This window comes from Elephas maximus, chromosome 13 (assembly GCF_024166365.1).
Source record: "Elephas maximus indicus isolate mEleMax1 chromosome 13, mEleMax1 primary haplotype, whole genome shotgun sequence".
NCBI classification, from domain to species: domain Eukaryota; kingdom Metazoa; phylum Chordata; class Mammalia; order Proboscidea; family Elephantidae; genus Elephas; species Elephas maximus.
In genome coordinates, this window is record NC_064831.1 from 36,852,055 (window position 1) to 36,876,469 (window position 24,415).

General features: G+C 38.3%; 1 protein-coding gene across 1 annotated transcript in view; it reads right to left on the minus strand.

Moving 5' to 3' along the window:
• TMEM184C (transmembrane protein 184C) overlaps nucleotides 1-24,415 on the minus strand; it is a 44,598-nt gene that overhangs the window by 19,360 nt on the left and 823 nt on the right. The window contains exons 2-4 of the mRNA XM_049905922.1: nucleotides 10,950-11,080; nucleotides 10,806-10,842; nucleotides 9,496-9,701 (exon numbers count right to left, since the gene is read on the minus strand). Of these exons, the coding sequence (XP_049761879.1) occupies nucleotides 9,496-9,701; nucleotides 10,806-10,842; nucleotides 10,950-11,080 (374 nt within the window). The remainder of the gene's footprint in view (nucleotides 1-9,495; nucleotides 9,702-10,805; nucleotides 10,843-10,949; nucleotides 11,081-24,415) is intronic.

Below are 24,415 nucleotides of genomic sequence, written 5' to 3' on the forward strand. Positions count from 1 at the left end.
TAAATCCTACCTCTATGATATAATGAGATGGATTAGTGGCGGTTATACTGATGAGATCTACAAAATTAGATAGTTGTGTTAAGCCAATCCTTTCTGAGATATAAAAGAGAGAAATGAGCAGAGAGATATGGGGACCTCATACCACCAAGAATGAAGAGCAGGAGCATGAGTTCTTTGGACCTGGGGTCCCTGCGCTGAGAAGTTCCTCAACCAGGGGAAGATTGATGACAAGGACCTTCCTCCAGAGGTGACAAGAGAAAGCCTTCCCCTGGAGCTGATGCCCTAAATTTGGACTTATAGCCTACTAGACTGTGAGAGAATAAATTTCTCTTTGATGAAGCCATCCGTTTGTGGTATTTCTGTTACAGGAGCACTCGATGACTAAGACATCTATCAGGCGACCAATGGATCAAAGAAGAAAGCAAAAGAGAAATCACAAATTTCTTAGATTGAAATGAAAATGAAAGCACAACATACCAAAACTTATGGGACGCAGTGAAGGCAGTACTCAGAGAGAAACTTCCAGCAATAAATGCCTACATAAAAAAATTAATAGCTTAACTCATGAACTCCACGAACTAGAAAGAGAAGAGCAAACTAAGCTAAATCTACGAGAAGAAAGGAAATAACAAAAATCAGAGCAGAAATAAAGTTGAAAACAGAAAAACAATGGAGAGAATCAATAAAACCAGAAGTTCACTCTTGGAAAAGATCAATAAAATTGACAACTCTTTAGCTAGACTGACAAAGAAAAGACACAAACAACCAAATTAAAAAAGTTAAAGAGGGAGCATTACAATTGACCTGATAGAAATAAAGAGAATTATGACAGATTATGAACAACTTATATGGCAACAAACTGGATAACCTAGGTGAAAAAGACAAAATTCTTAGAAGCACACAACCTACCCAAATTGACTCAAGAGCAAATAGATAATCTCAACAGACCCATAACAAATGAGGAGATGGAATCAGTGATCAAAAACCCCCCGATAAAAAAAGGCCTGGACCAGATGGCTTCACTGGGGAATTCTACCAAACATTTAGAGAAGAACTGACACCGATACTATTCAAGCTCTTTCAAAAGATAGAAGGAATACTCCCTAATTCATTCTATGAAGCAAACACAACCCTGGTACCCAAACCAGACAAAGACACCACAAACAAGATAAAACAAAAAACTACAGGCCAATATCTCTTATAAGTATAGATGCAAAAATCCTCAACAAAATACTAGTGAACAGAATCCTACAGCATATTAAAAGAGTCGTATGCAATGACCAAGTGGGATTCATTCCAGGACGGCAGGGACGGTTCAACATTAGAAAATCAATCAATGTAATACATCATATTAATAGAACAAAAGAAAAGAACCACACGGTCATCTCTATGGATGCAGAAAAAGCATCTGATAAAATCCAACACCCTTTCTTGATGAAAACCCTAAAGAAGATTGGAACAAAAGGGAACTTCCTTGATATGATTCAGCGCATACATGAAGAGACAACAGCCAATATTATACTTAATGGAGAAAGACTGAGAGATTTCCCTTTGAAATTGGGAACAAGACAAGGGTGCCCGCTCTCACCACTTCTATTCAATATTGTATTATGGAAGTCTCAGCCAGAGCAAAGAGATAGGAAAAAGAAATAAAATGTATGTAGAAGTAGTAAAATCATCTCTATTCGTGGATGATATGATCCTATATATAGAAAATCCCAAAGAGTCCACAAGAAAACTTCTAGAGCTAATAGAGGAATTCAAGAAACTTGCAGGGCACAAGGTCAACAACAACAATAAAAAAATCAGTTGGGTTTCTATACACTGGGAATGAGGAATCTGAAAGGGAAATTAGAGAAACAATTCCATTTAAAATAGCATCTAAGACAATAAAATACCTAGGAATGAATCTAACCAGGGACATGAAGGACTTATACAATGAAAACTATAATACACTGCTGAAAGATATTAAAGAAGACTTAAATAAAAACATATTCCATATTCATGGATTAGAAGATGCTACTGTTAATATGTCACTACCACCCAAAGTGATCTATAGATTCAATGTGATCCTGATGAAAACCCCAACAGCCTTCTTTACAGAAATAGAAAAACCAATACTCAACTTTATATGGAATGGCAAGAGGCTCTGAACAGCTAAAACAATGTTGAAAGAGAACAAAGTAGGAACTCACATTTCCCAATTTTAAAACATACTATACAGCTACAGTAACCAAAACAGTCTGGTACTGGTATAACAACCGACACATAAACCAATGGAATAGAATTGAGAGTCCAGAAATAAACCCATAGATCTGTATATCTGTGGCCAACTGAGTTTTGACAAGGGTGTTATAAGTCCATGACATGGGGCAAGAAGAGTCTCTTCAATAAGTGGTACTGAGAAAACTGGATTTCCACATGCAGAAAAATGAAACAGGATCTATGTCTCACACTACACACAAAAACAAATTCAAAATGAATTAAGAACCTAAATGTGCAAATGAAAACCGTAAAATTCCTAGAAGAACAAGTAGAGACAACACTGTCAGACCTAGCTTTCAGCAATGGATTATCTAATAACAAAAGCACAAACAGCAAAAGACAAAATAAATAAATGTGACTTCATAAAAAAAAAAAACAAAAAACTTTTGTTCATCAGAAGACTTTACCAAAAAAGTGAAAAGACAAGCTACTAACTGGGAGAATATCTTCAGAAACCATGTTATCTGACAAGAATCTAATAACCAAAATTCATATAAGGCTTTGAAAAATTAACAACAAAAAGACAACCCAATCATAAAATGGGCAAAGGACTTGAAAAGACATTTCAACGAAGAGGACATTTAAATGGCCACCAAAAACATATAAAAAGATGCTCAAGATTGTTAGCCATCAAAGACATGCAAATCAAAACCACAATGAGACCATTTCACTCCCACTAGGATGGCTAAGGCAAAAAACAACAAGAACAAATGCTGGTGAGGATGTGAGGAAATTGGAACAAGGGGACACTGCGTGGTTTAAAATCAGGAAAGGTGCGCGTCAGAGCTGTATCCTTTCGCCATACTTACTCAACCTGTATCTGAACAAATAACCTGAGAAGCTGGACTATATGAAGAACATGGCATCAGGACTGGAGGAAGGCTCATTAACAACCTGCAATATGCAGATGACACAACCTTGCTTGCTGAAAGAGGACTTGAAACACTGATGAAGATCAAAGACTACCACCTTCAGTACAGATTACCCTTCAACATAAAGAAAACGAAAATCCTCACAACTTGACCAATAAGCAACATCATAATAAATGGAGAAAAGATTGAAGTTGTCAAGGACTTCATTTTACTTGGATCCACAATCAATGCCCATGGAGGCAGCAGTCAAGAAATTAAACAACATACTGAATTGGCAAATCTGCTCCAAAAGACCTCTTTAAAGTGTTAAATAGCAAGATGTCACTTTGAGGACTAAGGTGTGCATGACCCAAGCCATGGTATTTTCAACTGCCTCATATGCACACAAAAGCTGGACAACAGATAAAGAAGACCAAAGAAGAATTGACGCCTTTGAATTATGGTCTGGCGAAGAATATTGAATATACCTTGGACTGCCAGAAAAATGAACAAATCTGTCTTAGAAGAAGTACAGCCAGAATGCTCCTTAGAAGCAAGGATGGCAAGACTTTGTCTTACGTATTTGAGACATGTTATCAGGAGGGATCAGTCCCTGGAGAAGGACATCATGCTTGGTAAAGTTGAGGGTCAGCAAAAAAGAAGACGCTCAATGAGATGGACTGACACAGTGGCTGCAACAATGGGCAAGAACATGGCAAGGACCCTGAGGATGGCACCGGACCAGGCAGTGTTTCGTACCATCGTACATAGGGCTGCCATGAGTTGGAATCGACTCGATAGCACCTAACAATGACAACATCCATTGCTGGTAGGAATGCAAAATGGTACAGTGATTGTGGAAAACTGTGTTGGGGTCCCTCAAAAAGCTAAAATAGAACACCATATGACCCAGCAAATATACTCCTGGGTATATACTTAAAGACTTGAAAGCAGAGACTCAAAAAGAGACTTATACATCAGTGTTCACTGTAGCAGTATTCATAACACCCAAAAGGTGGAAACAATCTAAATGCCTATCAACAGATTAATGGATATACAAAATGTGGTATACACATATAATGGAATACTACTCAGGCAGTAGGAGAAATGAAGTCTTGATACATGTCACAGTATGGATGGAGCTTGAAAACATTATGCTGAGCAAATAAGCCAATCAAAAAAGGACAAATATTATATGACCTCACTTACATAAAAAGACAAGTATACAGAGACCAAAGTTTATTTGGGGTTACCAGGTGCGGGGAGGGGGAATTAACGGTGACAGAAAAATCACATTGATTAAGGGTACGGTTACACAGCCAATTATTGTAATTGTCAATAAGCTGTACACCTGTAAAAAGTTGAATTGACAAAAGTTGTGTGACAGGTATATTTACAACAATGACCAAAAAAAAAAAAAAAAAGAGTAGCTGCTGAAGCTGCATATGTATAACCAAACACTTCCTGGGATTTGGTTCCTTGGTTTGGAGGTTTAGGGTCACAGTTTCATGGCACATCCCAGTTAATTGGCCTAAATAATGCCTGCAGTGCTTCAGTTCTACCGCCCAGTTCATTGCATAGCTCATGAGGTTTTAAAAGGTTTCAAGTGGCTATCCAAGGTACAATTGGTCTCTATTCACCTGGAGCAACAGAGGAAGAAGCAGAGTCAGGAACAGGAGGATGTGAAATGTGTGGCTCATTACCTCCATGAACCACTGCCTCCTTTGCCATGAGACCAGAAGAACTGGATGGTACCCAGCTACCATTACTGAACATTTTGATCAGATTCCATATAAGAATCCTGATTAAAAGGGTGAAAACACGGAAGAGAATTTCAAATTCTCATGGACTCTAGACTTTCTGGAGTCATGGAGGCTGGATGAACCCCTGAAACTACTGCCCTGAGATAATCTTTAAAGAAATCTTCAACTAAAAATATCCCCCGAAGTCATGTTAAAACCGAACACAGTTTAGCTTAAGTAGCAAAAAAGGCCTGCCTTGAGCATTATACTCTTTTAAGAATTATCTATCTGGGATCGAATTGAAAACAGCAACTCAAAAGACTAGACAGGAACCTTAGAGGGCAGTGAGTTTATGTTAATGAGGAAGGAACAACTCAGAAAAGGAGAGCGAGAATGGCTGAACAACTCAAAGAATGTAATCAATGTCATTAAACTGATGTAGAAACTGCTTAAAAAAAATAATACTGTGAATGTTAGTAACGCAACTTCAATATGAAAAAAAAAAGTGAAGGAAAAATACTTTTTCAGACAAACAAAAATTGAAGGAATGTGTTGCCACTAGATCTGCCTTCAGAGCCCAGATGGTGCAGCAGTTAAGGGCTCAGTTGCTAAACAAAAGGTCTGCAGTTCGGATCTACCAGCCGCTCCTTGGAAACCCTATGGGGCAGCTCTACTCTGTCCTGCAGTGTCACTACGAGTTGGAATTGACTCAACCCCAACGGGTTTTTTAGACCTGCCCTGGAAGAAATGTTTTCAAAAGTTCTTCAGACAGAAGGAAAATGATATGGGTCAGAAACTCAAACCTACATGAAGAAAGGAAAAGTACTCAAGAAAGAATAGATGAAGATAAAATAAAATCTTTTATTTCTCTTATTCTTAACAGATCTAACAGATGACAGATTGTTTAAAAATAATAATAGCAACAATACCCTGGATGAGTACACATAAGTGAAAAATATGACAGCAATGTTGTAAGAGTCAGGAGGGAGGAACAGGGAAAAGTTATAAGGTGCCTGTATCAATCATGAAGTAGTATAATGTTATTTGAAAGTGGACTTAGATTAGTTGTAAATGTATATTGCAAACTCTAGAGCAACCACTAAAAAAAATTTTTTTAAAGCATTATAAATGATATGATGAGAAAAAAGAAAATGAAATCATACAAATTGGGAAGGAAGAAACAAAACTGTCATTGTTCACAGATGATATGATTGTCTATGTAGAAAATTCCAAAGAATCTACAAGCGACTATGGCAAGGTAGCAGGATATGAGACCAACTAACTGCTTTCTCATAAACTACCAATTAACAACTGGAATTTGAAATTAAAAACACAACATCATTTACATTATCACCAAAAAAAAAAAAAAAAGAAATGAAATATTTTAGTATAAATCTAACAAAATATGTACAAGATCTTTAAGTGAAAAACTGTAGAACACTGATTAAAAAACCAAAATACTGAAATCAATGGAGATACAATATGTTGATGGATAGGAAGAACTAATATTATCAAAATATCAATTCTTTTCAACTTGACCTATAGATTCGATGCAATCCCAATTAAAGCTAGCAAGTTACTTTGTAGATACTGACGAACTGATTTTAAAGTGTACAATGAAAAGCAAAAGACCCAGAATAGCCAACACAATGGCTGCTAACCAAAGGGTCGGCTGCTAATCAAAGGGTCGGCAGTTTGAATCCACCAGGCGCTCCTTGGAAACTCTGTGGGGCAGTTCTACTCTGTTCTATAGGGTCACTATGAGTCGGAATCGACTCGACGGCACTGGGTATGGGTTGGTTTGGGAACATGTGCCTTCTGCGTTTGTTTGCCAGCCACACCTTCCCCTGTGAGGCACCTTCCTAAGGGCATTGTTATTTTTCACGGCAACGTGTGGAAGGGGATTGGCATGGCAGTGCTTGTAAGGGTGCCTTGCGGGACGAGGGTGCAGGTGGCAAAAAAATAAAGAAGGGGAGCATTATCTGTGTAAAAACACATTATATGTAGTAAAGTGTTTCCCCTTGAACACAAAATTGTCATGACAAGAAAACTGATTCTGTACATTGCTTATGTTATAGAAATCACAGTATAAAAGGCAGACTTAGCTTTTATCATCTACCAACTGTAAACCTTCCACAGCATTTGCATCTTAAAGCTAAAGCATTATAAGGAATTATCCTAAGGAGCAATAGCCTGATCAATGATCAGATACGTAACATCAGTTATCTAAAAGAGGGAGACTGGTAATCTAAATATATTTACACAGAACAGAATGGAAAGTTTTATTATTACTAAAAACACACCCCATACTTTACGACTTTGGTAAATATTTAATGTCTTTTCAAGGCCAAGTAAACCTGACGTACACACACACACACACCCCACTGCTGACTGAATATTAGTCACATTACTTAGTCAACAGTTATCATTCAAAACAGACCAGCAAAGAATGAAACCAACACAGAGAAGAAATACAATATAGTCTGTGTACTTAAGAACAAATGAATTACATAAGCACAGAATATGGGTATTTGACAAGCATTCTCATTTGAAAAAGGCTTGGGGTTTAGGTGACTACCAGCTAACTGTGAATCAGTTTGAGGAGGCAGTGAGAGCCTCATCTATGGTTCTGTATTAACAGAAGGGCCCTGATCAAAGCCAAGCCATCATTACCACATACACTGTAGTTGTTCTTTTTAGTTGCTGTAGAGTCGATTCTGACTCATAGTGACCCTATAGGACAGAGTAGAACTGCCCCGTAGGGTTTCCAAGGAGCAGCTGGTGGATTTGAACTGCTGACCTTTTGGTCAGCAGCCATGCTCTTAACCTCTATGCCTCATATACACTGAACCACTGTGACTTCTAACTCCCAGCTTCCACCCTTAACTACTTCAAATTTAGTCTATTCAAGAGCACGGTGATCTTTTAGAAATTTGGACACCAGTCCTCTTCTTAACATACTGTAACAGCTTCTTGTTGCATGCAGTATATTTTACACGATCTTCACCATGACTTACAATGTTCCTGCTGACCTTTGAATTCTTATCACAACTCTGTGATGTTTGTTTACTGTACTTCAACTTCACTCCTATTCCAGTTTCTAGTAGGTACAAGATCTCAGGGCCTTTCCATACACTATTCACTATAGCTGGAATACTCCCTGCTCTTTTTCTGTAGAACCTCATCCTTAAGGTCTTAACTTAAATGTTTCAGGTTAGTTTTGCAATTCCCATTCCCCATCTACATTAGGTTTTTCTTTCTATTCTTTCTAATGGTGCCTGTTCTTTTTCCTTCATAGCACTACCTGAAATAAGTAACTAAATATTCAAGTCTTTATTTAATTCCTAACTCTACTAAACTCTACTAACCAAACTGTAAATTCCGCGAGGTCTATGCCTATTTTGTGCACCACAATATACCTATATACTGGCATATACTAGATGCTCAATACCAATTTGCCAAAATAACATATTAGGAGCTTACTACTTTAAAAGCCAGGTAGCTCCCTGTCACTGAAAGTATATAAATAGAGACAAAATTTGTGGGGATGTTGTACAAGTGGTTCTGTATTGCATGGGAGGCAATGTAGCCATCCCTGAGGTCATGTGTCTACGCTGATGGCTATACCTCCAAATCACTCCCGTTACCTTTGCTGGCAACTTTCACCTTGTTCCCCATAATACATCACCTAATCCAACTTCATCCCTCCTTCGCAGGTTATCTCACAAACGGACTATTGTAACGACCTCCTAATTTATTTCTCAGTCTCTGCAGTCTTCCTCCCTCTAATCCATCCTGTACAGTACTGCAAGATTAATGTTTCTAAAACCCTGCTTTCAAATGTTTCCTTGCTGAGAAATATTCAATGGATCCACTCATATAATAAATGCAGTCTTGGCCTCAACTTACTTATCAGGCTTTACTTTCCTTTATTGTCCTACATGAACATAAAAAGGCAAACTAACTCATTATAAAACCAAAAACAATCCTCTGCCGTTGAGTCAATTCCGACTCATGCCCACCATATAGGACAGAGCAGAACTGCTCCAAAGGGTTTTCAAGGCTGTAAATCTTTATAGAAACAGACTGCCACATCTTTCTCCTGCAGGGCCACTAGTGGTTTCGAACCACTGACCTTACAGTTAGCAGCCAAGCGCTTTAAACACTGCGCCATCGGGGCTCCCTATAAATCTCTAAGAAGTAGACTGCCACATCTTTCTGCCACAGAGCTGCTGGTGCTCCCGAACTGCTGGCCTTTCAGTTAGCAGTCAACTGCTTTCACCACTGCACTACCAGGGCTCCTTTGCCATTAACTAGTCCAGGATAAATTAATCCCTCCAGATCTTCATTCCCAATGGCAAGAGAACGTTGGATTAAATGAATTCTAAGCTCTTTCCTGCAATTCTTTATTTCTTTAAGTTTTTAGTTAAAATGAGTAATGTAAAAGAGACTAACTTATATGTGTGGACTACAAAAATCATTGTGTTAGTTTTTAAGCTTGACCAAGAATTACTTGAGGGCAGGGACACGTTTTATACTTCTTATTCTGCTCATGGTATTTAATACACTGCCTTACAGACAATAGACCAATATGTAAAACTCTGCTTCAATAAAACAATTCAAAGCAACATACTTACTCTCCCATAGGCCATGGTGGACAGCAACATAAAGGAGGGAAATGCTTCTGTTGATCTTTGGCTTCAAGGATTAATACCAGATTTGGATACCGGGTAGTCAGATAATTGGTAAGGAATCCCATGAAGTTGTAAATGACATAAGCTTCATAGCATTCTCTGCAAGTATCCACATATATTGCAATGCTGGGATATTTCAAAGCTATCCACTACAAAAAAGCACAGATGTTAAAAACAGTTGCTGGTAAGATAAAGTAATCATCCCAATTCATGATATTCACAATGAGTTAATTTTTAAATTTGAGATGTGAGATGTTTTGTCACATACTTATTTCACACTCTCTAAATTTTACACTTATAAGGGCTACCAGACATCTGTGAAATGAATTTTTAAGAGCAAGAAACATCCTGGATATTGGTAAACAAAAGGATAAGTAGGATAAATAATGAATATGAAGAAGAGCTAAATTAAGTACCTGAGTTCTTAAATCTGAAATTTATCTTGACACAGTCACAGAAAAATGGTAACAAAGACCTTTCCTTCACAGTTAATTAGAGCAATTGTCTGTAACCACTGTGTATGAGAGAACTCAATGGGGAATGTTTGTCGTCGTTGTTGTTCAAATATAACCAACCAAACCCACTGCCATCAAGTTGATTCCGACTCCTAGCAACTCCGTAAGGACAGAGCAGAACTTCCCCATAGGGTTTCCAAGGCTGTAAATCCTTACAAAAGCAGATTACCACATCTTTCTCCTGTAGAGCGACTGGTGGGTTCAAAACGCTGGCCTTTTGGTTAGCAGCCGAGCACTTTAACCATTGCACCACCAGGGCTCCTTTTTCAAATACAAGATTTAACAAATAAAAACGTGAATGTAAGTTAAAATACTACATTCTTTAAAGGACTAAGAGCTACTGAGGAATCCCTGCTGGCACAGTGGTTAAGTGCTATGACTGCTAACCAGAAGGTCAGCGGTTCGAATCCACCAGGCACTCCTCAGCACTTCTACTCTGTCCCATAGGGTCACTATGAGTTGGAATTGACTTGATGGCAACGGGTTAAAGAGCTACTGAAAATTTAAAAGATTAAGCAAACAAAACAGCTACATTAAAAAAAAAAATCTACATTTTCCACTCCTATGGTTATACTTTTTCCCCTCTATTAACATTAAAAACAATTACCTCTTACTTTTCCTATTAATCTGACCCCTTATTACCAAATAACATACTTTCATTACCTTAAACATTCTATAAGTATAGTTAGTATCATCATACAAGTTCTCAGTTAATGAGATAAAATGAAGCATACTTACACTATCTAAACTGTATATGGGTACCATCCAAAGAATCCTATATGGAAAGCAAAACAAAGAAACATTTTATACCACATTTATGAAAAAAAAAAAAACAAAAAAAGCCAATACAACGTTAGTGGAATCAAAATATAGTGGATTTACCTTATTATTGGTTTTTGTAGTTCAGGTTGTGTGTAATGCACTAAGTGTTGCAAAATCACCCAGAGAGATATAGGTATAGTCAGTAGCAAAAAGATTCCAGCAATAAACCAAGCCTTAGTGTGTATTCCAACCTTAAGAAGCAAAGGAGCATATTAGTATAAATTCCATTATTAAAACCAAAGAGCTAAATATATTTCTTAAACTTTCATTACTAAGGAGGTTGAATATTTTCCATACGACTAAACAAACAAAAAAAACAACAACAAAAAAAACCCCAAAACGATTTGCTGTCAAGTCGATTCAGACTCATAGCAACCCTATAGGATAGAGTAGAACTGTCCCATAGCATTTCCAAGGAAGGGCTGGCTGGTAGATTCGAACTGCCGACCTTTCTGTTAGCAGCTGAACTCTTAACCACTATGCCACCTTATTTCTTCTCCAACAGACAGTCTATTTGCGCTTTTTTGGAGGGAGGTGACACATTTTTCCTCATGGGGCCTTCTGTAAGAACTCTTTATACATTAAGAGCATTAAGACCACATCATACCCGGCCCCAGTTTGTCATCTGCCTTTTATAAATTTGATTATAATGTTTAAGGATGCACAGAAGTTCTGAACTTTTAAGTCAAATTTAAAATTCTTTTTCTGATTACTTGGTTTTTATGCCTGGCAAGTAAAAAATCTACTATATTTTCTTCAAATTTTACTGTTAAATTTAGAATATAAAAAACCCATGGTGAAAACTAGTGTCCTTTTTTATTTTCAGAAGGATTCAATAGAGGGGTTGGCACACTTTTTTTAATTAAAGGGTCAGATGGTAAATATGCTTACTTGTCAGGCCATATGACATCCTTATAATCTGTGGCAATTAGTTAACTCTGCCCTTATAGGATGAAAACAGCTGTAGACAATAAATGAATGAGCACGACTGTATCCAATAAAACTTATTTACAAAAACTGTAGGCCATAAGTTTGCTGACCCTCCAATACACTGTCATTGTAGTGTGCCACCAAGCCGTCAAGTCAATGCCAACCCACAGCAAGGATAAAGGCTGAGTAGAACTGCCCCATAGGGTTTCTTAGGCTGTAATCCTTACAGGAGCAGATGGCCAGTTCTTTTCTCTCACAGGTTTGAACTGCTGACTTTTCAGGTTAGCAGCCAAATGCTTAACCACTGCATCACCGGGGCTCCTTTCCAATACACTGATGGTTTTCAAATGAGGGCTCTTCAGCAATGCCTTGGTGGCTACCTTGGGCATAACGATGCGCCATGACTTCCACTCTTGCTTTAACCAGAATGTATAAAAAAACTGTTTTGGACCAAGTGGGAATACCCCTGGTTCTGGCAGAATGGGCTGAAAGAACATGAAAACTCTTCTGTAAACACCTAAGAATGCATGATAAAACATTATTTTAAAAGCATAGTTAAACTCCCAAGAAAAATAAAGGAGTAGGTGGGAGTGGTTAAACTCTAGGTCCCAGAAGATACTAAAAGCCACAGAATGTGTGCAAGTGCGATGGCTGCCTGGGAAATTGTTAAGTCACTATAATTTAAAAAAAAAAAACAAAACTAAACCTGTTGCCAGCGAGTCGATTCCGACTCATAGCGACCCTACAGGACAGAGTAGAGCTGCCCTCACAGGGTTTCCAAGGAGCGCCTGGTGGATTTGAACTCCCAGCCTTTTGGTTGGCAGCCATAGCTCTTAACCACTGTACCACGAGGGTTTCCACTGTAATCTAGGGACATGGGTTTTAAAGAATGGAAGGCTTTGGACTGAGGTGATTCAAAATTCGGAAATGAAACCTGTAAAACACAATCAATCTCTTGATAGTATATCTGCAATTCAAGAAATTAACATAATAATCAGCTTCTGGTCAGTGATAACCTGGAGTCTCCTTGCAGATGTAAACTGCTCCCACAACCAGAACCAATGAAGGGAGTCTCACGGAAGAACAAGGCCCTGTTAAAGCAGACACAGTGCAAACTTATAAAATACGGGAAGAAGCAATCTACTCCCAGCAAAGTCATCAGATGAACAGGAGGATTAGGGTCCAAAGAATTTGGTATGATAACTGAATGACAATTTCAAAGAGAATATGCATACACATTCAAAAGGATTTCAACAAGAAATCTAAACCCTAAAACAAGACCACCACAATATTAAGACTTAACACTATTTGGAATTTAAACCTGAGCGGACAGGTTAAGTACAGATACAGCTGACAAGAATTTAAACGGACTGTAGATCAGAGGAAATTATCCAGAATGTAATAATGATAGTAATGTATTCGATCAAAGAGAGGTTATAACACATGAAGGATAAAATAAGGTCTAAAACCAAACTAAACACTTGCTGTCAAGTTGATCCCGACTCATAGTGAGTGACCCTATGCGACAGAGCTGAACTGCCGCATAGGGTTTTCAGGGAGTGGCTGGTAGACTCGAATTGCTGACCATTTTTGTTAGCAGCCTGAGCTCTTAACTACTGCAGGGCCAGGGCTCCAAAATAAGGTCTAATCTATGTCTAATAGGAGTTCCTGAATGAGAATCAAGAGAATGAGAGACAGCCAGTATCTAAAGAAATAATGGCAACGGACTCCCCAGAATTGACAACCAGATTTTTCTCCCACTTAATGTATCATGGACTTTTGGGTTTTTTTTGGGTTGTTTTATTAGTCGTACCACCATTTTAAAATGTCTGCATAATCTTGTTGAACAGACATACATAATATATTTAAACCAATCCCTTTCAATCAGTATTTAGGTCGTTCACCATCTTTCACTATGAAAACAGTTCTGCTGGGAGCATATTAATAAATAAATCCAAGCATGCATTAAAAAATAATAAAAGAACATTTATTGAGTGCTGGCACTTTGCCTCAAACTTTAAGTTCTTTACATGCATTATCCGTTGTAACCCTCCCATTTGGTAAGTACTGCCACAAGTGCCGTCCAAACAAATTTTAGTAATATATGGTATCCCTCTAATATACAATATCGACTCAGGATGTGATCAACACTTTGTCCTTTAAAAACTCAATTTCCAAATATATATTTTGAGCCATCTCATCCTAAAATAATAGTTTGTATGGGAAAACCACTAATTTTATTTAAACCTCTGTTCCATTTGAGGGATCTGAGGTATGAATTTTATGCTAATTTGTAATTCTGCATTAAAGAGTATGAATCCTCTTTTTTTTCCTCCAGTGTATCTTACGGATTGAATTGTGTCCTCCAAAATATGTGCTGAATTCCCAGCTCTTGTACCTACGGATGTGAATCTGTTTGGAAAGAGGGTTTCTTCCTGTTATGCTAATGAGATCATACTAGTGTAGAGTGATTCATAAAGGTAATCACTTCTGATTTATAAAAGGACCAGAAAAGACAGAGACACACAGAGGAGGGAGACAGATGCCGTGAGAAGATCATCTATGAGCCAAAGAACACTACGGAACCAAGGATGCCCAGGTCTACTGAAGGAATCAACACCGTGGAGACCCTGTCTTGGGCTTTTAGCCTCCAGAACTGTGAGAAAACAAATTTCTGTTCTTAAAAGCCACTCACCTGCAGTATTTAAGTTACAGCAGCACTAGTAGCTAAGACAATGCAAGTGCTAACTTCTTAAAGGAAAAAAGAAGGCATTTATTTTTAGAACTTGCAGGGCTTAGCAATCAAAAATTAAAATAGATTGGTGAGCTGCATCTGGGGTCTTAAATGCTTTCGAATGGCCATCTAGCATGCACCAATTGGTCCTAACCCACCTGGACAAAGGAGAATGAAGAACACCAAAGACAAGGAACATATTAGCCCAAAAAACAGAAAGGGCCACATAAACCAGAGATTCCATCAGCCTGAGATCAGAAGAACTAGATGGTGCCCGGCCACCGCCAATGACTGCCCTGACAGGTAACAAAACAGAGAGTCCCTAATGGAGCAGGAGGAAAGTGTGGTGCAGAAATCAAATTCACGTAAAAAGGACAGACTTAATGGGCTGACGGAGACTAGAGGAACCTCCAAAGACATGGACCCCGATTCTCTGTTAACCTAGAACTAAAATCATTCCCAAAGGCAACTCTTCAGACAAAGATTAGACTGAACTGTAAAACATAAAATAATACTTGTGAAGAGTGTGTTTCTTAGTTCAAGTAGATACATGAGACTAAATGGGCAGCTCCCGTCCAGAAGCAGGATAAGATGGCAGAAAGGGATAGGAGCTGGTTGTACGGACATGGGAAACGCAGGGTGGAAAGGGGGAGTGTGCTGTCACGTTATAGGGATTGCCAACTAGGGTCACATAACAATATGTGTATAAATTTTTGTATGAGAAATTAACTTAAGCGGTAAACTTTCACAAAAAGCACAATTAAAAAAATTAATAAAATAGACTGAAGTCCAAACCTTCCAGTTTCATTGTCTAGAACAAGATTTTTTTTTCCCCTATCAGAGGCTAAGGATTAAGGAAGCATAGAAAACAACAGTATAGAAAGCAAATGTATTTTTACCACAATGTATGGAAAAATCAAAACCTGAAAAGTTGAAAAACAAAACCAGAAGTCTTGAACGCTAGGGAGCAAAGCGGATTAATCAAAGTAGTTAACTGAAAAGCCAATAGGTGGAAGTGAAGATTCTGAAAAGAATGTCTGAGCACTGATTTTCCAGGGCTTTTTACTTTGCTCAATTTCATTTAAAATGAAGTATTCATTTCAACAATGATTAAAAAATATATATTTAAGCATATTCTGGATCTGCTCTATTATATGGTGATCATTAAGAACAGTACTGCCAAGTAATTTCAATACTCACTTTTTTTTTTTGCCTTAGTGACAAAAAGTAGAATTTGATGGTAGACTTAAAGATAGAAATGATGTGACTGTGACTCATGAAGGTCAACATTCTATAAGGAAGGACATTCTTTTTCAAGCCTAGAGAATTGAGTCATCACAGTATCCATGACATACTGCAGTTAAGTCCATTCCGACTCAGAGCATCACAATACAGTCACGCCAAATTCAAAAAGCCCTGCACCATAGATTTGTTGTTATTGTTAGGTGCTGTCGAATCGGTTCTGATAGCAACACTCTGTACAACAGAACAAAACACTGCCCGGTTATGCACCATCCTCACAGTTGTTGCTATGTTTGAGCCCACCGTTGAAGCCACTGTGACAATCTATCTTTTTGAGGGTCTTCTTCTTTTTTGCTGACCCTCTAATTTACCAAGCATGATGTCCTTCTCCAGGGAATGGTCCCTCCTGGTAACACATCCAAGTACTTAAGACAAAGTCTCACCATCCTCACATTTAAGGAGCATCCTGGCCGTACTTCTTCCAAGACAGATTTGTTCATTTTTCTGGCAGTCCATGGTATATTCAATATTCTTCAGCATAGCCATAATTCAAAGGCATCACTCCTTCTTTGGTCTTCCTTATTCATTGTACAGCTTTCACATGCATGTGGAGCAACTGAAAATACCATGGCTTAGATCAGGTACACCTTAGTCCTCAACCTGACATCTTTGCTTTTTAACATTTTAAAGAAGTTTTTGCAGACTTCCTCAATGTAATGCATTGTTTGATTACTTGGCTGCTGCCTTCATGGGTGCTGAACATGGAGCCAAGTAAAATGAAACCTCTGGCAACTTCAATCTTTTCTCCATTTAACATGAGGTTGCTTACTGGTCCAGTTGTGAGGATTTTTGTTTTATGTTAACATATAATCCACACTGAAGGCTGTAGTCTTTGATCTTCATTAGTAAGTGCTTCAAGTCCTCTTTGCTTTCAGCAAGCAAGGCTGTGTCATCTGCATAATGTAGGTTGTTTAAGGGATCTTCCTCCAATCCTGATGCTGCGTTCTTCTTCATACAGTCCAGCTTCTCTAATTATTTGTTCAGCATATAAATTGAGTAAGTATGGTGAAAGGATACAACCCTAATGCACACTTTTCTGATTTTAAACCACTCAGTATCCCCTTGTTGCATCTGAACCTCTTGGTCTATGTACAGGTTCCACATTAGCACACTCAAGTATTCTGGAATTCCCATTCTTCGCACTGTTATCCATAATTTGTTATGATCCACACAGTCGAATGCCTTTGTATAGCTAATAAAACACAGGTAAACATCTTTCTGGTATTCTTTGCTTTTAGCCATGATCATCTGACATCAGCAATGATAACCCTCATGCCACATTCTCTTCTGAACCTAGCTTGAATTTCTGGTAGTTCCCTGTTGATGTACTCCTGCAACCATATTTGAATTATCTGCAGCAAAGTTTTACTTGTGTGTGACATAACTGATACTGTTCAATAATTTCCACATTCTGTTGGATCACCTTTCTTTGGAATGGGCAAAAATATGGATCTCCTCCAGTCGGTCTGCCAGGTAGCTGTCTTCCAAATTTCTTGGCATAGGCTAGAGAGCGCTTCCAGTGCTGCATCCATTTGTCAAAACATCTCAATTGGTATTCTGTCAATTCGTGCAGACTTGTTTTTTGCCAATGCCTTCAGTGCAGCTTGGACTTCTTCCTTCATTCCCGTCAGTTTTGATCATATGCTACCTCCTGAAATGGTTAAATGTTGACCAATTCTTTTTGGTACTGTGATTGTATATTCCTTCCATCTTCTTTTGATGCTTCCTTTGTTGATCAATATTTTGCCCTCCTCATCTGTCAGTTTTTTGTACTGTGGTGGCTTGCGTGTTGCTGTGATGCTGGAAGCTATGCCACCGGTATTCCAAATACCAGCAGGATCACCATAGTGGACAGGTTTTAGTAGAGCTTCCAGACTAAGACAGACTAGAAAGAAGGACCTAGTAATCTACTTCTGAAAAGATTAGCCAATGAAAACCTTATGGATAGCAATGGAACACTGTCTGATATAGTGCTAGAAGATGAGCCCCTCAGGTTGAAACGCACTCAAAATATGACTTGGGAAGTACTCTCTCCTCAAAGTAGAGTTAATGTTAACAATGTAGATAGAGTAAAGGTGGCTTGACTCAAAATGAGAAGAAACAGCTACAAACATCCATTAATAATCAAAATATGGAATGTATGAAGTATGAATCTAGGAAAATTAAAGGTGATCAGAAATGAAACAGAATATACAAACATCAATATCCTAGTCATTAGTGAGCTGAAATAGACTGGCATTAGCCATTTTGAATAGGACAAACATATGGTCTACTATGCCAGGAATGACAAACTGAAGAGGACTGGTGTCGCATTCACTGTCAGAACATTTCAAGATCTATCCTGAAGTACGACGCCGTCAATGACAGAATAATAGCCATATGCCTACAAGAAAGACCAATTAATACAACTACTACTCAAACTTATGCATCAACCACTAATGCCAAAGATGAAGAAACTGAAGATTACCAATTTCTGCAGTCTGAAATTGATCAAACATGCATCAAGATTCATTGACAATTAACTGGTGATTGGAATTTGAAGGTTGGAAACAAAGAAGGATTGGTAGTTGGAAAATATGGCCTTGGTGACAGAAACAACGCCGGATCAAATTTTGCAAGAATAACAACTTATTCATTTCAAATACCTTTTTTCAGCAACATAAAGGGTGGCTATACATATGGACCTTGCTGGATGGAATACACAAGAATCAAATCAACTACATTTGTGGAAAGCGATGATGGAGAAGCTCAATATCATCAGTTAGAACAAAGCCATGGGCTGACTGTGGAACAGACTATGAGCTGCTCTATGGAAGTACGAGTTAAAGCTGAAGAAAATTAAAACACATCCACAAGAGCCAAAACACAACCTTGAGTATACCCCACCTGAATTTAGAGGCCACCTCATGAATAGATTTGACACACTGAACAGTAACGACCGAAGAGAAGATGAGTTGCAGGATGACATCAAGGACATCATAAATGAAGAAGGCAAAAGGTCATTAAAAAGCCAAAAAAGAAACAAAAGGCCAAAATGGGTGCCGAAAGAAACGCTGAATCTTGCTCTTGAATGTAGAGCAGCTAAAGTGAATGGAAGAAATGATCACATAAAAGAACTGAACAGAAGATATCAAAGGGCAGCTCCAGAAGACAAAGTAAAGCATTACGATGAAATGTGCAAAAACCTAGAGTTAGAAAACCAAAAGGGAAGAACATGCTTGGCATTTCTCAAGCTGAAAGAGCTGAAGAAAAAATCTAAGCCTAGAGTTGCAACACTGAAGTATTCTATGGGCAAAATATTGTATGACGCAGGAAGCATACACTATAGGAGTTAGTAATCATTTTTACATTGCAAGTGGTAATATGGTCTCGGAAAAAAATAATCTGTCCACATTAATGCTAGTTTGAATTATTGATTTTGTAGCTATTTATAATTTGTAGATTTCAGAGCTATATAAAAAGCTATATATAAGAAAATAAACCTACTTTATGTGTGTACATATTTAAGTAAGATTATAATAAACACTAGGAATCTCTAGAAATTAATGATATTTGTTTTAACTTAAATTTATTTCTAAACAATTTATTCAAATTTGAGATCTGCTGATATAAGGATACCCTTAGCATTACTCTTAAGCTTATCAGCCATAAGTTGGAAGAGGAGACAAGTAGATTTTTTCAAAGAAACCTTGAGGAAAGAAACAAAAATTAAAGACAAGTGCCAGGAGTGAACTGATTCTCCCTCAGTCAAATGCTTTCACAGCAGAGAGTCAAGAGGAATAGGAGAGAGTACTTTCTGGGTGTAATCCTGCTGAGGGGTGGAGAAGAGAACTGTCAGAGAGTAGCTACTTGGGGTACAGGGATAAATGGGGCAGGATAAAATCACTACAGCATGGTGACATCATGTTTGCATTTAACGTACTGGACTTCAATTATATACGTTCGGCCAAAGTAAGAGAGCAAAAGGAAGAATTTACGTAGTGCAGACGGTCAGTCTGACATTCCGATAAATGAGTATATGCCCTGCCAGGCATGGGGTGGGCTACAAGAATCTCCAGGGTCTCAGTTCCCACAGTGTGAGCATCCTAATTCTAGTGTTTTAAAAAATAAGCACTTCTCATACAAAACTGTCCCAGAACATAAGCCAACTACTTTATCTAGTGTTCATCTGTTGTTTTTGTGTCTCTGACTCATGGCAACTGTATAGGACAGAGTAGAACTGCCCCAAAGGGTTTCCTAGGCTCTAACCTTTACAAAAGCAGATCGCCAGGTCTTTTCTCCCGCAGAGCTGCTGTTGGGTTTGAACAGCAGAACTTTGGGTCAGTAGTTAGGTGCTCAGCCATTTCGCCACCAGGGCTTCGTTAGTGCTCAATAAACCAAAACCAAACCTGCTGCCGTAGAGCCAATTCTGACTCATAGCGACCCTATAGGACAGAGAGCATATACCCATCTAAGATGCTACTGCACAAGAAACAGAATTTCTGCTCCAAAGCAACACTAATGATTATATTTTAAAAAACAATAATTAGGGCTTACTGAGCACCTGGAGCCCTGGTGGTGCAGTAGTTAGCAACTTGGCTGCTAACCAAAACATCAGCAGTTCAAATCCACCTGCTGCTCCTTGGAAATCCTAAGGGGCAGTTCCACTCTGTCCTATAGGGTCACTATGAGTTGGAATTGACTTGATGGCAATGGGTTTGGGTTTTTTTTTGCTTTTATTGAGCACCTATTAAGTGCTGGTAACAGTGTTAAGCATATTAGATACTTAAACTCATCCAGTAAATAATGATTAAGAGAATAAGCATAGTAGTGTGCCTAGTACAATGTCACCTTAGCCACTTATCTCTGTGCTTCAGTTTTTGTTTCAATTTTTATTGTGCTTTAAGTGAAAGTTTACAAATCAAGTCAGTCTCACACACAAAAACTTATATACACCTTGCTACATACTCTCAATTGCTCTCCCCCTAATGAGACAGCATGCTCCCTCCCTCCACACTCTCTTTTCGTATCCATTTCGTCAGCTTCTAACCCTCTCATCTCCCCTCCTGGGAGGAGATGCCAACATAGTCTCAAGTGTCCACCTGATTCAAGATCTGCTTCAGTTTTAACATCTATAAAATAATTCCTCTACTTTAGGATTTTTAAAGGATTAAATAATATCGTATCTAAATCTTGGGGACATGCTCTAGTTAGTGCCTCTAGCCTTAAAAACAGTAAGAAAAAAAAAAAACCAAACTCACTGCCATTGAGTCGATTCTGACTCACAGCGGCTCTATAGGACAGAGTAGAACTGCCCCACAGAGTTTCCAAGGAGCACCTGGTGGATCTGAACTGCCGACCTGTTGGTTAGCAGCCGTTGCACTTAAACACTATGCCACCATGGAAAAAAAACCCTCTCAATCTCACACTCCACTCCACTGTGCCATTCAGTCATTTCTCAAGTCCCCTTCAAAGCCAAAATTCTCAAAACAAAAACTTGTCATCACATCCTGATTCCACTCCTCCACCTGACATTCATTCTTCAAACAAATCCATTCTTGGTTTTGGCCCTTACAGGTTCACTAAAACCATTTCTAACTTATCATCACTGACCTTCATATCTTGTGAAAAACTAATGGACCTCTCAGCAGCATGGGGCACTGCTCACTGCTTTGTCCTTCTTGAAACACTCTCTTGTCGTGGCTTCCCTGACACCGTGTTCCTTACAGTCCTCTTCCCCAATGATGGCTACTTTATCTTTGCAAGCTTCTATTCCTCTATTTAATCTCTAAATATTGGTGCTAGGTCCTAGGCCTTTTCTTCTTCTTCCCCTTTATAATCTCATTCATCCCTACAGCTTTAAACACCATCTATATTCTGACCACCCCCACATTCATATTTGCAGCTCGATGCTGAGCTCTAGACTTGCATATACAACTGCATATTTAACATGACCATTTGAATGACCCTCATATAACTCAAAGTAAAATGTCCAAAACAGAATTCAATTTCTCTCAAACCTGTCCCTATCCCTCAATTTTCTACCTTCATAACCAGCACCACCATTTACCCAGTTGTTTGAGTCAGAAACCCTGGAGTCATCCTTGATTTCTCTCTTTCTCTCTGCCCTTCCTCTCCAATCCAATCCACTGTCAAGCCCCAGATGTTTACTTCCCAGGATACTTACAATTCAGTTGTCTACCGCCACTTGGGCTATCCTCATGCAGGCCATCTTAGCAGCCCAGCATCCTCTATCCCTCAACTTTCTAACTTCCCCACACTTCCACTTAACTTTCTATAACTGGTACAGTGGTCTTTAGAAGTTGTGTAAAAACACTGCCCTTCCTCTGTTAATTTCTCTCAGTTTTTTTTTTTTTAGTTTTCTCCATAGCATTTTATGCAGTTTTATTTGTTTTTGTTGGTTGTGTTTGTCTCCACCACCAAATTTCATGAAGGTAGCCATGTTTATACCTCTAACAATATAGTACGAGGCCTGAATGATCACTGGGACTCGAACATTCATTAATTAATTCAATTAGACAATTGAGGAGCAGGAGAGGAAGAGAAAATATGTAAAATTTATGTTGTGTTACATGCTGGTGAGAGCTATCAAGAAAAAGTTTTAGGGACGGGACATGAAGTGTTGAGGAGGAGAAGCTTGCAATTTTAAATACGGAATAGGGTAGTCAGGTGACATCTGAGTAAAGGCCAAACCAAAAACCAAACCCAGTGCCATCGAGTCGACTGCGATTCATAGCGACCCTACAGGACAGAGTAGAACTGCCCCATATAGTTTCTAAGGAGCACCTGGCGGATCTGAATTGCCAACCCTTTTTTTTTTTTGGTTAGCAGCCGTAGCACTTAACCACTACACCACCAGGGTTTCCGAGCAAAGACCAGAAGGAGGTAAAGGAATGAGATTATTATCTGGGGCAAGTACGTTCTGTGAAGAGGAAACATTTAGTGCAAAGGTCCTGATGAGGGAGCATGCCTGGTACATTTGAGCTAAGCCAGTGCAGTAAAAGCCCAGGAACGGAGGAAAGTCGGGGGCGGGGGGGGGGGGGGGGCGGGGGTGGTGGTGGTGTCAGATCATGTTGGGCCTCATCAGACATAGTCAGAAATACAGGCTTTTACTCTGGTACTAGGAATGGCTGGAGAGCTTTAAGAAAAGGACAGACAAAATGCGACATGTTTTAACTGGATCATTTTGGCTGCTGTGTTGAGAAAAGTCCAGGCAAGATACTTTGTTAGCAGTTGAGATGATCAAAGGTGGTCAGATTAATGGCTAGATTCTCGACATATTTTGAAAGCAGAATGAACCCAATTTGCTGACAACTTAAATGTGAGGTGTGAGAGAAGAAAAGCAGTAAACATGACTCCAAGGAATCAAAGGCTGCTTACTCCATCACACTGACCTCTCAGCTTAAAAGGTATAGCTCATGACATATGATGCCAAATAATACTACGATGTTCCTGGTACAAAGTATTGTTTTTTCCAGTATGATGGGGTACAGAAAAAGTAAAATCAGTATTTACCCTAGTCTTTCTATTATAAATGTTGAAGAAAGTGTTCCTTGGAATAGAATACTTAAGGGAAAAAAAAAAGACAGAACACCATAGTACTAACTTTTCATGCTAAACAAATGCAGTTGGATTGCTGATTAAAGTTTTCATTAAAAGCTAGTGGCACTTAAACCAGAATTGAAACCAACAATTAAGAGAAATCTTGAAATAAGTATATATATATAATTAATTTTTAAAGTAGTTCCTATACCTCATTCCAAAGAAATACTTGAAAATGGGAAAACGTATTTTTATAAATATATTTACAGTTGAATTTTGGTAGACAAATAACGGGGAAAAACTAAATATCTAACAAATAAGAAATGTCTAATGTAGGATATTACATCATCATTAAAAATAACTGCAGGGACTAGGCCAGCATGAGAAAGGCAACACAAAGTAATTCAGTGTACAGAACACATATATGAAACATATTTTAACTAGGAAAAAATCATTTCCACAATATAAATGGACCTAAAAGTGTCATGGAGTTGTAAATATCTCTTGTATACAGGTATGGAGAAGCGAAAGTACCTTCTGATTTTCATTAACTCTGAATTTAAACTTTATTATACAATTTTTTAAAAAAAGTATACACCTTAGTATTTACCTTAGGGACTTCTAGGCTGCTTGGGGTACTTTCCTGATGTCATAATAAGAATATGACATCAAAAATTATACAAGGAACTTTTTGCAAAACCTTTGTTGATTAAGAGCTAATTGAGCTAATTTCAAAAGTAAAAACAAAGTTAACCTAGAATCCTTTAATTCAGTATGCTAGTTAAAAGCTAATGAAATTCAACACATGGTTTTCAAGGTGGTTTATCTGATCTAGTTGAGATGAACCCATTATCTGAAAAGATCAGATTTCACGAATAAAATTACCTTTCAGGAAACTTAAGAATACGCGAAAACACAGTGCTCTTTGTAAGCGACTACCTTAATATACCCTATTTTCTCAAACCAGCCCCACCTCCACCTGTAGCATACTTTTAAAATCGTGAACAAGAAACCGGAC